The sequence below is a fragment of the Agelaius phoeniceus genome, chromosome 8 (genome assembly GCF_051311805.1).
Source record: "Agelaius phoeniceus isolate bAgePho1 chromosome 8, bAgePho1.hap1, whole genome shotgun sequence".
In the NCBI taxonomy this organism is placed as follows: Eukaryota; Metazoa; Chordata; class Aves; order Passeriformes; family Icteridae; genus Agelaius; species Agelaius phoeniceus.
Window position 1 is genome coordinate 19,738,056 of NC_135272.1, and position 17,071 is coordinate 19,755,126.

Sequence of the window (17,071 nt, forward strand, 5' to 3'; positions counted from 1 at the left end):
CAAACCTTTGCTTTGTCTGAATTAGTGGAAATCTTTCTACTAGTTTCCTGTTAATCATATAAAGTACACTGAAGGTTTGTGTGTTGCACTTCTCTGATGTTATTTTAAGATCAAGCTTTGTTTCATCCTCTAAGCCATGGATCTTTCTCTAGTGCTTTGAACAAAATAAATGTTAGATGTTACTCGTTTTAGACAAGCACTGACCACTACTTCTTCACTTAATTTATTGTGACTATAACCACACTTTCTAAACTGCTTCTTGGCTGGATTATTGAACACTTTGTGAACTGATTCCCTGGTAAATTCCACCGAAGTTTCAGACAGTACAAAAAATCCCCAAACAAACCCAAAGGACTGCCCATTTGATGGCCAGAGAAGTGGTACTGGCTCTTCAATGCAGACTCATCTGTTTTCCTTTGCAGTCCAAAGTGATGGCATTGCAAATTTGGAATTTCCAGTGAAACCCCATAGGAAATACTGGCATTCTTCTGTTCAAAAACTTAAATCCTGTTTAAAATGTGAAGATTTAAAGTTTCAGTGGTTTGATTACAGAAACATTTTCAGCAGAGTAGAAACATTTTTGTCAAAAATCTTATTAGCTGTAGTATAATTTTTTTTTTTGAGGATGGGGAGGAGGGGTGTTGCAAGTGGTCTCAATGCCAAGATAAGAGAATGGAAAGTCAAATATTTGGTATTGATTTCTTCTATTGGCTCGTCAGAGCTTGGGAAGAGCTGATAGTCAGTAATGCACTCTTAGGGCAGAAGAGCTGCTCTGTTACCAGGCACTGCTTTTAATTCAGTAGTATTGCACAGGGAGAATTAGACTGCAGCAGGACAAATGGATTTCTCAGTCTGATGCATAAAACCCGCAGCATTTAGATTGGTTTGTGTGAAGCATGGGGTTGTATTAGTTCAGCACTGGATGAAATTATTATTATAGTCACTGGTTGAAAGTAGATGCTGGCATTTAGTTCAATTTTCACTGCTCTTTAACACTTTTTTTACCTTTTCATTGCTTTTTGACAAATCACTAATTAGTCATGTAAAGAACTGGTGTATAAGGAAGAAAGGCTTTTGCTAACAAAAACAAGGTCTTTATGTATTCCCTTTCTTACTCTGCCTGGCAGCTTGTAATAATACTAGTAGTACTTCAGGGTAAATATTTTTTCTGTTACTGTCAACACTGCCCAGTGAAAAATCAGTCTCTTTACTTCTATGCATTAATAAATAAATAAATACATAGACTGAGAGTAATTGGATAGGATTGTCCAATTTGTCTGACTTTCTGTAGGCATTTCAGGTTCATGTAAAATGCAGTTTTGCTGTATAGTCTGGTTCTTTTTCTATATCCCTAGGAAAGGGTTATGATGATTTTATCTACTACTCTACCTCCTAGGTTCTTTACACTCTCCCCCACTCCAGAAAAAAAGTACCAAATACACAGAATATAATATAAAGCTTTTATTCACCAATTAGTAGGAGACATCCATCAGTCTTACACTTTCTTCCTTTCTAATTTTCAGATGTATATCACCAACACAGTGAAAGCCAGAGGAACAAGGCTTGCAAAACCTGTTCTGTGTTTGGGTTTAATGTGCTTGGCCTTCCTTACTGGAATCAACAGAGTAGCAGAGTATCGAAATCACTGGTCAGATGTAATAGCAGGATTTGTAATTGGAATATCTATAGCAGTATTTTTGGTAAGTGTGTGTCTGTGTCACTTCTGTTTGAAAAAATCAATGTATAAGTTTGTATCTCTAAAAAAGCCTTCAGATAACTAAATAACAAAAGACATGTTCCTCAGTTGTTTTAATTAGTCATCAGTTTCCTTAGTAGTATTTACATACACTCAGAAATGTGAAGTTAAAAAAGGACTGATTCAGTTATCTCTTTTGACTTCCATATAAATCAGATTGTAGTATTTCAAACAGTAATTTATGCAGCAAGGCCCACATGCAGGAAACATATATTCCTCAGAATAACACATTGTTATGATTTCATGGATAAAGTATTAAATTCGGTATAGTGGTACTCACACTGATCAGAGAATAGGTAGCATTTGTTTTTCTGGCTTTACAATAACTCTAATGAATTTATTTCATAGTGCTAGTGTTTCATAGATTCAGGTTTATGTTGAAATTTCATATTATTCTGTATCAGAAAGTCTTTGTTTAGCCTTTTCCTTTTCTGGAGCTGTGTTCCAAAACCAGATAGTTAATTGCAGTTGCCAATGACTACTGTCTGTGTCAGAAAACTATTTCTAATCTATTAATCACCTTCACTCATATCTGCAGTGCAAGACTATAGAATAGAACAGTCACTGCTGTTTAATGCCTGTAGGTTTGTCTGCCTGGCAGCTTGTAATAGTACTAAAAACACCTTTGATGTTTTTCCCCATAAAAACTCTTTTGAGCTTGACTCTTGGATCACAGAGTCTTGGCCTCAAGGTCTTGGATCTGAAAGCATGGCTTGGCTGAGAACCCTCCCAGGGATGGCTGGGGTAGGTGTTTTCACTCCTCTAGACATGCAAGTGTAGCTGCAAGTCTCCTTTAAAATACATCTGCTTGCATTTCCAAATGTTCCCTTCCACACAAGGTATCCAGTAGCATGAAATCAAATTTAGTTGTGTTTTGAAGAAAATGCAGTTGGCAAACGTTACTGCTCAGCTGAGGGTTGTAATTAGTAGAAGCACAAACTGTTACACATCACATTACGAAGTCCCTGTGAGGTTACATTCAGACTTGGGAATGGTCCTTGCCTTCTTATTCCCTTTCTTACTCTTCATTTGAGCAAGTCTTTGCTGATCAAAACTGAAATGGCACTGGCCTTCCCAGGAGTTAAAGGTTAATGCCACGTGATGCTGCAAGACATCTCTGCATGAGGTTGATAATACTTGGTGCTCTATTGTGCAGCTTCAGTAATGGATTTTCTTTTAGATAGGAGGTTTCTTTGGTTCTCAAATGATGCATGTACCAATAAATCACTTGAAAGTCATTTGTCTTGAAATATTAATTAAGGATTTTCTGTAAAACATGAACTTCACATTTCAGTGTTTCTACTGTAAAGCTGTGACTTAAAGCTGGTGTCATTTCTGCCTAATGATAATTGTCAGGATCAAAGCTTGAAAATATGAGTTGTTCCTTAGGTATTCTGTTTATCTTCAAATCCCTTCTAGGTGGTTTGTGTGGTAAATAACTTCAGAGGACGTCAGCCAGAACATGAGCATTCTCATCTGGATAATCTGACCCAGATGCCCATGATCAGCATACCCAGAGTAGAAAGCCCTTTAGAAAAGGTAATGTCTGACTTTTTAAAAATCAATTAAATAAAACATAGCTTTCCTGGAAGGATGATCACAAACTATCCTGACAAGAGTGCCACAGTAATCAGATCTAAAATTATGTCAGTGTTTCTTAACAGTGAAAGAGAAAGAAGGAAAGACTTAAATTCAGTGACACCCCTTGGGAGACTCTTCATGTCTTCATTTCAGTGCCATAGCTGCTGCTAAGCCCATGGAGTCAGGCTGAGTAGATCTGTGACCCTCTCCCCTTGTGCTCCTCAAGTAAATGTGATTAATACTCTGCCTGATAGTCCACAGAACATAGAAGGTTCTTAGAATGCTTAGAAAGAATGTTTAACCCCTGGCCCAAGGGGCTTTGCAATTCAGGTACAAGTGGCAATTATCCTGTTTGTGTGTGGTATGTCCTGAGCCTGGTGTAGAGCATGGGATGCAGTCCCTTCTGTGTCACCTGTGGGGCTCCTGTCATCAGACATGTGCTAGCCCCAGGACAGGGCACCCACTTGGAAGTGAGAGGAGCAATGAGCCATACAGTAACTGCACAACCCCCTGATCTCTTGTCAGAGCACATGGGATTGTAGACTAGAACATGCTAGTGAGAGTCTCCTGAGTATGCCAAGACTTTTTGCTTGAATATCACAATAAAATTTATTTTAGTTTACTGTGATAATCATTTATATTTTTTGAAGATGATGTTGTATGTAACATCATATATGTTAGGTAAGATTGTCTGACTAATTTTATGAGCAAAAAACTACTCAAACAGATAGCATAACAAAATACAGAAAACATTTTAGACATTTTTACCAAGGGGAAACTTTGAACTAGTAATGCAAAGTTTAAAGGAAGGTTTAAAGGTAGGTTTTTCTAATGACTGTATCTGTCATAATTGATTAAAATCTATTGGGTTATGCCCATATTTGAAAACAGAAAGCAATTCTACACTGGGTAGGGCACCAAAAATATTTTTCTGTGGTATTATTTTAAATCCAGATTAATTATGATAATTTTTTTTCATGTTCAATATAAGAAAGGTTTCCCAATCTGTCATACTAACTTAAATGTGGTGGAAGTTATTCTTTAGTAAGAATTGCTACTAGTCCTGGGTTTTTTATTCCTTTCCTTGAAGGGAAAGAAGATTTCAGAATGGTCTAACATGCCTTTTTTGAACCAAATATTTTCAAAATACTTCCACTGATATCTTGTCATAAGGAGGTCAGAGTCTCATTTGCTTGAACAAGCATTTAGATGATGAATGTGTATCTTCAAGATAATCCATTCAGTAAACTTTCTGTAAAATGTCAGAACAAAACAAGCTGTCAGCTGGCCTGGAACATATCACATTAATAAGAACATGTTTTATATACGTGCTAGGCTCTCATGCAATAGAAGTCATTCCTGTGGCTCAAAAGCCATCATAGGTAATACATACACATTCTCTGGATATTGACATTTTCAATTTTTTTCCTGGGATAAAGACTTCATGTTAACTCCATGTTTCTACCTGGTTTGAGAACCTCTCACTTATGATCAACAATGTTCTTTTCCTGAGACTTGGCCTAGTTTGAGATGCTGTGGGGAAAGCAATGGGGAGAGTGTGGGAGGATGATGTCAAGAGTAGTGTTTGCTCTGCTGGAAGATAACCACTGCCATTTGTGAGCTGCCCAGGACTCTGTTACATGAATCAGCTTCTTTCCTTCTGAGCCCCTATTCTTGTGGCAGTAGCTGTTTGCTGTCATGCAGCTTCTCTCTAGAGATTAGTTTTAATTAAACTGGGGACTGACCACAAAGTGATACCACTTGGTGAGGTCCCTCCCATCTTGGTCTTTGTTGCAAAGCCTATGTTCCTTTTCAGACAGGGAGGATGTCATGCAAGGACAATAAGGTGAAGACTTTGCTAATTGCTTGGAAATGCTTTCTTCTGTTTTGACTTCCAGAAAGTTTAAAATTGAATTAGCAAATAATTGATGAAGAAGTTCCTTACATATGAGTGCTTTAGGTTTTGAGTTTCTATGGGTATTTTTACCTTTTTTCAAATGTAATTTTTTTTGTTTAATCTAAAGTTTTAGATAGAAGACAGACCCTCTTAAATAAAAGGAATTAAGAACAGTACTTCAGGGAACTAAGGTCTAAACTTACTTAGGTATTCTCAAATAACTACCTTTGCTACAAGAATTATTGAATTAGCCTCTGCTTTTTAGCTCCCTTCTTATTTTACATCATTTGTTCTCCCCAGGAGAGAGAGTGATGCTAAATAATTCGTGTGCTATTTGCCTCTTCCTCCTTTAGACACATGAGTTACTTTTCACTACATTTCAGTGAAGACTATTCCAGTTCAATATTCTGAATGCACATAGACTTACATTTTGCTTATTTTAAAACTTTTTTTCCTTATTTTAAGTCTACAAGTTTCTGTACCAATATTAAAGACAGGATACTGTCAGAAATTAGCTACAGGGAGTAGCACAAGTCCTAACTGTCTGAAGTTATCAAAGGCTGAGGGAGTGCAAGCTGGAAGCAATGCAGCTATGTGACTGGTACTAAAAACCAGTAACTATACAGGTATCTGGAATCAAGCAATTAAAAACTCCTGCCTTAAAGAATGATTTCATTAGAAATGCCTGCCAGATAGGACCCCACTCATTGCTATTTTGTAGTTAACTCACCTGTAAATGTGTAAGCACATGATACATCATACAGACCTGGAAGCACATTGCTTTGCTGTTTCCAGGTCTGCTACTTGCTATTCCAGTGCTTTCTGCTTGGAGAGCAAATGCTCCTGGCGTGCTCACTGTGCTGCCACTGTCTGAGTTCTGGTGGAGGTCTAGCTATGTTTTAAGTGCACTTAAATAGGCATAAGTTCTTGTGATACTCTGAATTGAGCTGCTGCTGCTGCTTGGTGACAAGGTTAGATCACTGTTTGCATGGCACTTTGTTGCATTGTGGTACATGCAGATGATTTAGCTGTTCTGCACGGGTGCCCATGCAGTAAAATAAGCTATAGTTACAGTGTCTCCTTGAGTGATCCTTGCCAGTCTGCTCAGCAGTGCAGACAGTGCTTTTACCTTAACTATAATCATCCTCAGAATTAATGAAAAGAATGAAAGCCAAGAAACCTCACCACTCACCCATCTGCTTCCTTTTCTCTTCTGTCTCTTACCTTCTTCTCTCTTACAAGACAGTTGGTGTTTCAGTTAGCTGGCAGTCTCCTACAGAGAGGAAGCTCTCATCCTACCACAGTAAAGACTAGAGAGTTCTGTTCTTTTTCAGGAATTACTGAGAAATGGGGATATTCTGGGTAGTACCTGGAAGAGTTTGGAGGTTCAGCTTTATCCAAGTGCAGTCACAAATTATGTTTCCTATTTCAGGGGAGACTGACATTTTTTCATGCGAAAGTCACCTGAAATTGGCCAGGGCTTACAGAGATCTCCTACCCATCATGTAGTAGCTTATGAGTCTGCTAGTCTTATTTATTTTTTGTAAGTATTCTAGCTTTGAGAAAATTAAATACAAATACAACATGGAGCATTTCAGGACTAATGGAGGTGGTAGATAGAATACTGAGATAGAAGGTTTCAGAAGGAAGCGTTGGGTTAGGAGATGCACCATGGTTCATCTCCTGTGAGATGAGATAATTACTGTGTGTGATTATCAGTGCTTTCTGTAGCTATTCAGTACTACTTATTTGCACAGTGGGTTCTTGGCAATGCTGTCTTTGACAGCTAAACTGCATTTATTCCCCAAGGTTCTGCTTGGCATTCCTTCATACTGCTTCTGTCAGCAGTGCCCAAATCTTCCCAAACACAGTTGCTGTTCTTTGTTCAATGAAGTTTCTTATACTGCCCTGTAGGACTGACTATCCAGCATGACTGAACTCAGAGAGATTACATGCTCTCTCCTTCTGTCATTTCCAACTTTTAATGGTCATAAGGGTTCAGAATTCCTCTCGCAATATGTGACATTCTTGTTGCACATGAGTTTTTAGTGACTGTCAGGGTTAACTGTCTCAGAAATCTTCTTGAGTTTAACACAGTAATGATTGTTCTATTGCATATGTGCCAAAGATAAAACATCCTAGCAATAGTAAATGTAGATATTGCAATGAATTCTGCTAGTGTTTTTAAGCTGGGAAAGATTTCCTCTTCAGAATTTAGGGAGTATTTTTTTTTCTATTTACTCCATCTTGATTACTTACGAGACACAGAACAGCTTCTTCACAATGTCAGAAAGTTTTAGTTCTCAGTGTTACTGCTTTTTTTCTTGGTCTTCAGCATGTTGGTGCCAAGTCTTCAAATGTTGTGTGCCCTGGTGTGCACACAGCACCATGGCTTAGGGAGCCTGGCCTGCTCCCTGTAGCTCTCCAGGGAGATCACCTCTCACTGAGCTCACAGCTAAAAGCAAAACACAAAGATGCTTTACCTCACCATACTATGGGCAGATGTGGGAGAGGGTTGTGGCCATTTCTGATGCTTCAAAATATTTTAATTGAGAGGTCTCCAAATACTGTAGTACTTGATGTCCAAAAGCATTCATAGATGTCCATACTTGTTTCTCCAGGATGGTTTGATGAGAGCCCATGTGCTTACATCAGATTATAGGCAGTTGTTGGCATAATCATTCTCTCTTGGTAATGCAGCCTGTTAAAGGAGATACAATACAACACTGCTTCACACACATACCACAAACACATACCCAGGACAGTCAGCTCATAAAAAATCATAACCAGTTTTGTTTCAATGTCAAAGATTTGAATTTGTATTCATGTCCTACTCTTCTGCTGAAATCTGCTTCTGACGGATTGTACAAGAGTTATTTCTGATTGAATGCAAACAGTGATCACTACATCTAATGCTCAGATAAACTAATACTTAAACATGGGAAGTGGAACAATATATTCAGTGTGACCTCCTCCAACATGCATGTTGTAGGTGTTACAGAATCGAGGCGTTAGCCACAGCCAAGAAGATGCTTTGCAAGGAGCCTCCCTCAAAGCGCGCATCCTTCGGCTGTTCTCGTGGCTGTGGGGGCCGGAGCGCGGCGAGCCCCTTGCTCTAAGGCAATAAGGCAATAACACCCCTTGCTCTAAGGCAATAAGGCAATAACACCCCTTGCTCTAAGGCAATAAGGCAATAACACCCCTTGCTCTAAGGCAATAACACCCCTTGCTCTAAGGCAATAAGGCAATCACGTATGTGCGCGGCAGTGCAGCGCCACAGCACCTGGCACGGCACTGCCCTGCCTGCCCGCCTTCTGTGCAGGGTGTGGGGCACTAACACCTGCTCCAAAACTCACTGCTCCAGTAAAAGCAGATAGTACACTCTGCTGACTCAGAGAGCTGCATGATAACATTATTGTTATTATTGCTTGATCAATTATCATTTGCCTAAGGTACTACAGTAGTATTTTCTATTTTAACAAGCTCTACTGTGGGAAAAATTGCAAACAATTTTACAAAGTCCTGTTTTCAAAAAGGGAAGAATGTTCTTTTTAGGATGATGACTATTTTTGAATGTTTCTAACTGTCTTGATAAGAACAAAGTAAAAAAAACCCCAAACTAAAAATATTTAATATATATAATGAAAACTGCAAATCACAAAAAGTTTAATGTATTTTTTCAATGCTTTGATATTATAGCATTGCTTATCAACAGAAATTAATTAAAACTTAACAGAAGCTATACAGTTGTGGATCATTTTCCCCAGAAACTTGCACTCAAGGCTTAGCCCTTAGCTTTACCTTTTTTGTTAGTGTTGTGAGAGTGCAGTTATGATGCATGCTTTGCTCACCAGCCTGGTACTGTCCTCTTAGAAGAGATGGTACAAATGCTGGTCTGCCTGCCTGTGAGACTGCTGCCATTGAGCAGACCCTCAGCATTTCTGATTCTTTAGGGAACTTTAGGGAAAAAAATTCCCATGGAATTGGAGAAGCTGAGGTCTTATGCATGGTTTTTTGCTTTTCTTCCTGCATCTGTGTGAATCTGTTTGCTGACAGTAGTTAGTATCTCACTCTGACCCTTGTCACAGCAAATCGAAGCAGAATTAAAAGAGTTGAAATGTAGTTATTTCAGAGGGATGCTGTTTGTTTGGGTTTTTTTCTGCAGAGTGTCAGCAAGGCTTATTTGTAGTTTTGCCTGAGAGGGTAGCATGAAAAAGCACGAGTAACCAGACAGCTGCATGAATGTGTATCAGTGATTCTTGCCGTTAGCAAGTGATTAGTTTTGACCTAGTTATGCATCACCCTGCTGAGTCCATTGGAAATGAATTGACAGGCCTTCAGTAGGGTCCAAATCAATAGGTCCATGATCAGCAGCTTAGAAATTCTCTTTGAGGGCTTATTGAGGAAGGAAGATTTTCTTCTGTGTTATTATATCCCATGCTCTGCATGTCTTCCCAGGATGGTGACCTGCTCATTTTGGAAGTATAGCTGGCAGGAGTGTGAACCACATTTTCCTTTCCCTAAATAATCATTATCCACTCTTGAATTAATGCCACATGAAAGAGCATTTGGTTCTCTGCATCACAGACAAATGTGTGTCACTTAGAGACAGGGATGGCACATAGCAGGACTTGAAAGAATTGATTGAAATAAAGAGAAATTCTTTTTTTCCCACCAATTCTTCATTTTTAAACCATCTTAAGAAAAAAGTGAATAATTTTAGGCTGAGAATAGTTTAAGTTGACAGGATGACTTCTGAGGTCTAAATAAAGAAAATTAATACTGTGAAGAAAATGTCATCATAGCCTCACAGCAACTCCAGAGTCATTGAGTTTGCCCACTGTATTGTATACTCAAAACAGAATTTGGCCAGCCAAATAAAATGGAGTTGATTTTTTTTTTCTAATTTAGGAAGTCTAATTATGCATTTTTTCTGCAGAATAAAAATCTGCAACCAATAACATTTGTTACTGTTTTTTACTGAAAATGTTTTCATAGAAAGTTGTACTTCTTTTTTTCCTAATGCTTTTTAAAAAATCTGGGCATGGTTTAATAATGGTTTTTTATTTAAAATACATAAATTCTGGTTTTGGGAAGAATATACATAAGATGCTTGCTGTTAAGTGTTAAGTAGTATTCTTTTATGAAAGCTGTCATGAAATACAGCAAGAACATTGCTAGAGCTAAAATGCATATTGTAGGGGAGGTGGAAGAGAGCTTCTCCCCCTGGACTCAGTACAGTTATGGCACAGTGAGAGAGGGAGCAAAGCTGCCAGCCTGGCTGGGAAATGGGGGCGTAAAGGGCAGCTCTCCAATCAAAGCATTTCTAATTCCCTCTCTCTAATATGAAAAAGCAAAGATACCTGCCTATCTCCCCCTGCTCAGACTGATAGACAAATATTCAGGCAGTTTAAAGAACTTAGAAATAGAAACTTACATGGTGGACATTGTTTCTCTCCAGCATTTTTTATGCTGTGTGATAAGAGATTTTCTGAATGACTTCCCTTAAGCAAAAAATGGGAGGTCCCATTCTCCCCGGGTTATCCACATTGCCCTCTTCTTCAGCTCACATCTCCTCCCTTCTGAGTTTAATCGGGCCCAGGAGGCAAAGTGATGAAAAGAAATTTGCAGTGCTTTGCTTGGTGTTTTACCCTCTGTGCATTTTTGTGCTTGGGAACAAACACATGGCTTAACATCAAGGTTCCCTTTACTAATTCCACCATTTGATGTTTTGTGAAAAATGGTGGCAGTCAAGGGTGCAGTGTGCCCAAAGGGAAATGCACTTCCTCTGGATCCTGCACTTCACTCTGTGGTTCCTTTCCCCTTCAGGTGTTTGCAGAGACACTTGCTTAGGTTTGAGTACGAAAAAGTAGCCAAGCTCTTTGGGATGCTGCAGGGTTCTAGAGTTGCACATAGAATGTTTGTGTTCCAATATACATCTCAGTGTTCCTAAGAATTGTCCCACTGAAGGAAAGAGGAAAATGTTCTTAGACTGCAAGTGGAGACTGGTGATTCTGAAAAAAAAATTTGAATATAAATTGAATATGAGTTCTTAATTGCCAAATGCCACTTGATTTCAAGCATTTTGCGACTTAATTCAGTGCCATTTAGCTCATGGGGAGAATATAATCTTTACAATTTTAATATTAATGTTTTATTTACACTGAAATAGAGTATTATAATCTGTCAGAAACTGTCATTTTAATTTCTAGGAATTTTGTTTTCAATTATGAATAACATAGCAATAGAAGTACAGCTAACTCAATTATTCACATGTAATTTAAAATTAAACTTAATTAAAACAAACAAAAGCCATCTGAAATTAAAATATAATAGAACCATCTATTGGTTCTATGATTATGATTGTTCAGCATACTTCCCTATCCAGTCTTTCAGCAGTTAAGAATTGCTATGGGAGTGAGTGAGAGCACTGCAGTGAAAATCAGTTTTATTTACATTATCCTACAATAGTCATTAAGTACAAGGCTGCCCTTCAAACACAGGAGGCAAAAGTTTTCACAAAGGTGACTGCTGTCTGTCTGTGTGATTTTGTGGTTTTTATCTGTTTGTTTTTCCTTTTAACTTGTAGAACCACATCACGGCCTTTGCAGAAGTCACATGATGTTGACGCTGATGTATATTCACTCCACTGGACTTCATCTCTTTTCACAACCCACACATGATATTTGCAGTGTATCAAAAAATAAGAAATTTTTAGAAGTCCTATTTCTGACTTGATTTTTACATCACTAAAATGATACCAACATTTTGAAGAATTCTTAAATATTAGAACGTCACTTTACTTTCTAGCGAAAATATTAACTGTTTACTTTTATGATGGAATGGGACAAACTGAGCACTAATTATCTGACATTACCCTCTATTTTGGCTTCTCATTGTTTTCAATGGTTCATGTACCTATTCCAACAGTACCTTGTATTTTGATTTAACTTTGATTTTTAAAATCTACATTTTTAATTCAGCATGAACTTGTTTCCATTTGAGGCAATTTCAGTGTATAAAAACTAGACAAATATTATGTTCTGTATGAAAATGCTGTTTGCACATTGTATTACGCTGTATTCCATGTAAGATATCATTCAAAACAGTATGTTATATGTAAGACTGGTGCTTCTGCTTTTGAAGAGAAAAAAATGCCAATTTTTACTGTAATAAGTATTGTATCATAATTAAAAGTTTATTTATTTGGATATTTTCCTGACATAATTGTAGTTGAATTGTTGTTTTGTAGTTCTTGAATGTCTTGGATGACATATATGTATCTAGGTTAAAAGAAGTGAGAATAATTTAGAGAGTTTGATCTTTGATATATTCTTTATTACTAATGATATCCCATGAAAGGTTAAGGGCTCTGTTCTTAGCTTAGCATATCTGATGGGAAGCCATGCTATTCATAAATCATTTAAACAAATTACTCAAGGCAGCCTGCATCTTCTCATGATTGTTTTACTCCCTGATACTATGCTGGGAGAATGGGTGCTAAGATAAGAAGAGGGTCACCAGCTTAGTGAGGAAAGTTCATTTGAGTTTTTACTCTCCATTTTCATGGAAGACTCATGGAAAAACCAAAATGACTCACTTAATTTTTTTTTTTCAGCCTAAGTGACCAGGGCAGGCAGACTTTCTCTCTACAAAGCTTTTTATCTCTGTGTTTGAGGCTCATATTCTTAAAAAAAAAGAAAAAAAAAAAATCCTCTGCCAGCCTGCATGGTGTTGACAAATTGATTTTTCTTCAACATCTGCCAATGTTACCATATCTCTGTTATTGCTGTGAATATTCAGATTAGGCCCCCGCCTTTGGAAGAGTCTTGCTGACTATTCATAGTGAAGTTGTCCTATAAAAATTGAGCACCAAATGGATCTGAATATTGTAAATACTGAAGACGTTCTTAACATGTGCCAGACAGTGTCCCTCTGGCAAGAGCTGATAAAATGCTATCATTATAGAAACATTGAGAATACAATTGGTCATTGCAGGCTGTTGAGCATTTTAGGCCTTAAATTTTCCAGAGTTCAGTGTATTTCCTGTGCATTAATCATTGTTAGAGTATGTTTGAAACACAAGGATGTAGAATCAGGTCTGTTGTTTCTATGATGAATTTTAGTGCATTCTCACATAGTCATCAGGTAATGCCTGCTTTTACTTTATGTTTTAACCTCTGCTTTCACTAAAATACAACTACCTAAAGAGTGCTTGGCAAACAGGGCAAGGCCAAGTCATCTCTGAGTGCAATAGAGCATATGCCACGAAGTCATTGTGCTAAGCTGAGAATTAAGAGATTGAAGAAATATATCTGTGGGGAGAAAAGACCTAGAATAGAGTCCTTAGCTACAGCTAGGTTATTTAGGTGATTGCAAATCCACCTGTATTAGACTATCAACTGTGTTTACAAAATTGTAGTAGATCCAAAGTTTGTATCACCGTGTTAAACTCACCCTGCTCTTAGTCTAGCTAGTTAGGTTCCAAGGTACTAATGATTTCTCTGTGTGCAGATTTAAATGAAATGTTCACTCATTTTTGCATGGTAGCAAATCTGCATTTTTTATATCTGATTTATAAGATTACCAAGAGATTCTTTTATGTTAAAAGAGATGACTCTTTTTCAGTGTACTGTATATCATCAGCTTGTAACTGGTCTCTTTCTCAGGATCTTTCCCAGTCAAATATTTGGGTTAAAATTATCATACTATCTTTGTGAACCAGCAGTGAGAAAACAAAAAGAGAGACACTCTGCTGTATAATGTATTTTTAAATAAAATAATTTTTCATTCATATGTAGTGTATTTTTTTAGCTGTCTGCTTTACATATATTTTGGTTGATGATGTGCATGTAATGAAATTGTGATTTTATGTGAATTGCATTTGGTGACATATTCTCACAATTAACCAAGAATCCCCACAGTTAAGGGCCTACCCTTAGAAGTAGTTCTGGTGAACTTGAAAAGCATGAGAGGAAGAGCTGTGTTGCAGTCTGCAGCCTGTTGGGAAAGGACTCTCCCCAGAATGTGGAGCAGCCAAGCTCCAGACACTGCTTTGACTGACTTTCAGAAGTTGCCCTCCCACATCTGTAGCTCTCCATTGCCCTGAAGTTTGGGCATTCGCTCTTCCATTCTGAACTCAAAAAAGCTTTGAGTAGGAAGAGTTTGCCAAAACAAAAGTAAGTTGGCACTTTTGTACTAAAATGACTTTTTGGTGATTGCTTTTAAAAAAATCCCAGTGATGAGCAAGCATGCCTCGTTCAGGGAATATTCTGGTACAGAGTGGTTCCTACTGGAAACAGTGTGGTTGAACCATTTCAGTGGTTTTGAATGCAACTGATTTTATTATTCTTGTGGACCTTTTCTGTGTGTACTTCAGTGAAACAGCTCTGCTCCATTTATAAATGAGATGTTTGAGAAGCATCCCTAATGTTATATGCTGCTGTGTTCCTAAAAATGGAATTTCTGAGGCATATGGGGACACCAGCTGGGCTCCTATCCATACCATTTTAGATTGTCTTATATGGATTCTGCTGTTGGTGTATAATCAGGAACTGCGTAAGACATACGGTGATAGCATCCGGGCTCACATTTCTTCAGTTTTAAAAACGTTCATTTTAATAATATGTGTTAAAAAAGGATAGTGTTGGTATTTTTTAGCTGCAATTTTCTTTGCTGTTTGCTGTGGCCTTCTAATTTTATTGCTGCCCAAGATCACAGTAAGTGCAACAGTCCATTTGCACATTATGTTAGCAGGGAGCTTTTTATATTCTTCTGAAGTCTAATTTTGGTATTTCTGAGGCTTGCCATCAGAAAGGAGAGTGCATTACATTTTAGGAGCAGATAAAGTGATTTTGTTTTGATCAAACACATCCCTGTCCATCTGCATAGCCTCAGCCTTGGGGACACTCAGGAGCATTTGCAGGCGGAAGGGCGAGCACACCTCCAGACCTCTCAGCCCTGCAGCACCTCCCTCCAGGCACATCAGGAGCATTTTTACCCAGCTCTGCCTCTGACAGCTGCCTCATCCCCAGCATATCGGATTTTCCTGCTGTGCACTAGCATGAACAGTTTTTTTCTCCCCTCAAGCACCTCTGAGAGACTGGACAGATGATGAAGTGCACTACAAGCATGACTGCAGCTGGAGCCAGCAGCTGCCTGGTCTTCACTTGGACAAGTGGAAAGCTAAAGGAGAACCTAGTATGGCTTCAGCTTTTGGCCTTCTCCTCCACTTTCTCTAGGGCTTTTGGTTTTCAAGCAAAGCAAGTATTTACAGTCTGCCACTTGAACTTCTGCTGCATGCCTAGGGTTGTGAAAGCTTTACACCTTACACTAATAGTGCTATTGACCACTAGGGACTTTCCAGTGTAAGTGTTGCCTTTTTGTCATCCTCTCCTGTGTGAAAATGGCTGATAAAACTTCTTAGAGTTTCTAGGTTTGACCTGATGTTTGGGGAAGAAGACACTGTGAACACCCCAGAAAGACCCTGCCAGGGTGGGAATTGAAGCCCTCGTGTGACTGTGATAAGCCTGGTTTTTGCTGAGCACTTGCCAAGTTGCCAGACCAAGGTATGACTCCAACAGGTTTGTTGCTCATAGTAAGCTGCCTGTATTTGCCTTATAGTGAAGCCTCAGTTCCCTTCCAAAACAGAGGATTAGGTACTTTGTTCCATGGTCAGATCTGGAGCTTGTTCTTTCTCTGTAGAGAATCCTAGGAAGTACAGCATATCCTGCATGAAACTTGTCCCCTGTGTCTGCTGATGCTCTCCTAGTCAAGCTGGAGGTAAGTGGGGTGTCATTAAGCCTTCCAAGGGCTTAGCTTCCACTTGGCTGTAACTGTAGGTGCACAGTTGGTGGTAATTGGCAATGGGGCTGTGGCTGAGCCTCATCCCTCATGGACTGCAGCTGTGAGCAGCACTGACAGCAACGAGCCCTGGAGTGCCCAGGGGCACTGACCAACCACCAAAGGGAACAGAGGGCACACAGGTGCCGTGCATCAACAGGAGGGGATAAAAGGCTGGGACAAAGAACAAGAAGGGCAGAACTTGCAGCCTCCTGAAGTGATCTGATGTTACTCTGTATGGGCAGATGCCTGAAGCCTTCTGGTGAGGTAAGGTGTTACTCTGTAATGGGGTGAAGCTTTCTGAAATTGATGTTACTCTGTGTTTTGGCTGTCTGAACTGTGACATAGGCTGTGGTGTGTGCTGCGCCATGTAACCATCCCATGCTGCAGGCAGTTGGTGATTGCTGGAGCTGCCAGCACTGTAACTGGCCTGTGCCTGGGCTCCAGCTGCATGGTTTCTGAGAACTGACAGCCAGTTCTCTGCCTGTTTTGTCCTTGAACTCAGTTTCTTCTGTTCCAGTTGTCAGCTCTTGCTACGATGTTCTATTGTGAGATGTGATATTCATGAGGCAGAAGGGGAGCATGGCTGTGTTCATCAGGAGAACATGTTAGATACTCTTTCAGGCCTTCTACCCTGGTCTGTTGTCACTGGCTGTGTAAGACATTTGGAAGGTTAATCTAGTTTAAGTAGGATAGTTTAATTCTGAACAAAAGTTTGCACCCAGAAGTTTTATTTTATTCTAACTAATCCACAGCAAATCTCTAGCTAATTCAGATAAACTGTCCTGAATTGTCTCTTGTGTCGCCAAGTCCCAAGCCTTTCTCTTTTTTTTCCCTAGAGTAGATCTGCTGTTTTAGTATCTTCCCCTAGTGACTATAGCCAGAACAGTGTGTAGCAGTCAGCTTCCTAAAGAATTACTGAATCCATCCTCTAAAATGGGGGTGTAGAATCCCCAGTAAGAGCTTGGGTCCCCAAAACCAAATTCTTGGTGCCA

General features: G+C 38.9%; 1 protein-coding gene across 2 annotated transcripts in view; it reads left to right on the top strand.

The window, feature by feature from the left end:
• The window catches only part of PLPPR5 (phospholipid phosphatase related 5), a 45,615-nt gene extending 31,587 nt beyond the window's left edge, over nt 1–14,028 (top strand). Inside the window, exons 4-6 of one of the 2 annotated variants that reach the window (XM_077182184.1) lie at nt 1,524–1,700; nt 3,176–3,295; nt 8,227–8,376. In XM_077182184.1, the coding sequence (XP_077038299.1) occupies nt 1,524–1,700; nt 3,176–3,295; nt 8,227–8,361 (432 nt within the window). In that variant the 3' untranslated portion in view covers nt 8,362–8,376. Of the gene's footprint in view, nt 1–1,523; nt 1,701–3,175; nt 3,296–8,226; nt 8,377–11,823 lie in introns of those variants that run through there. The other variant, XM_054638313.2, reaches the window with a different exon arrangement.
• The last annotated feature ends 3,043 nt before the right edge of the window (nt 14,029–17,071 follow it).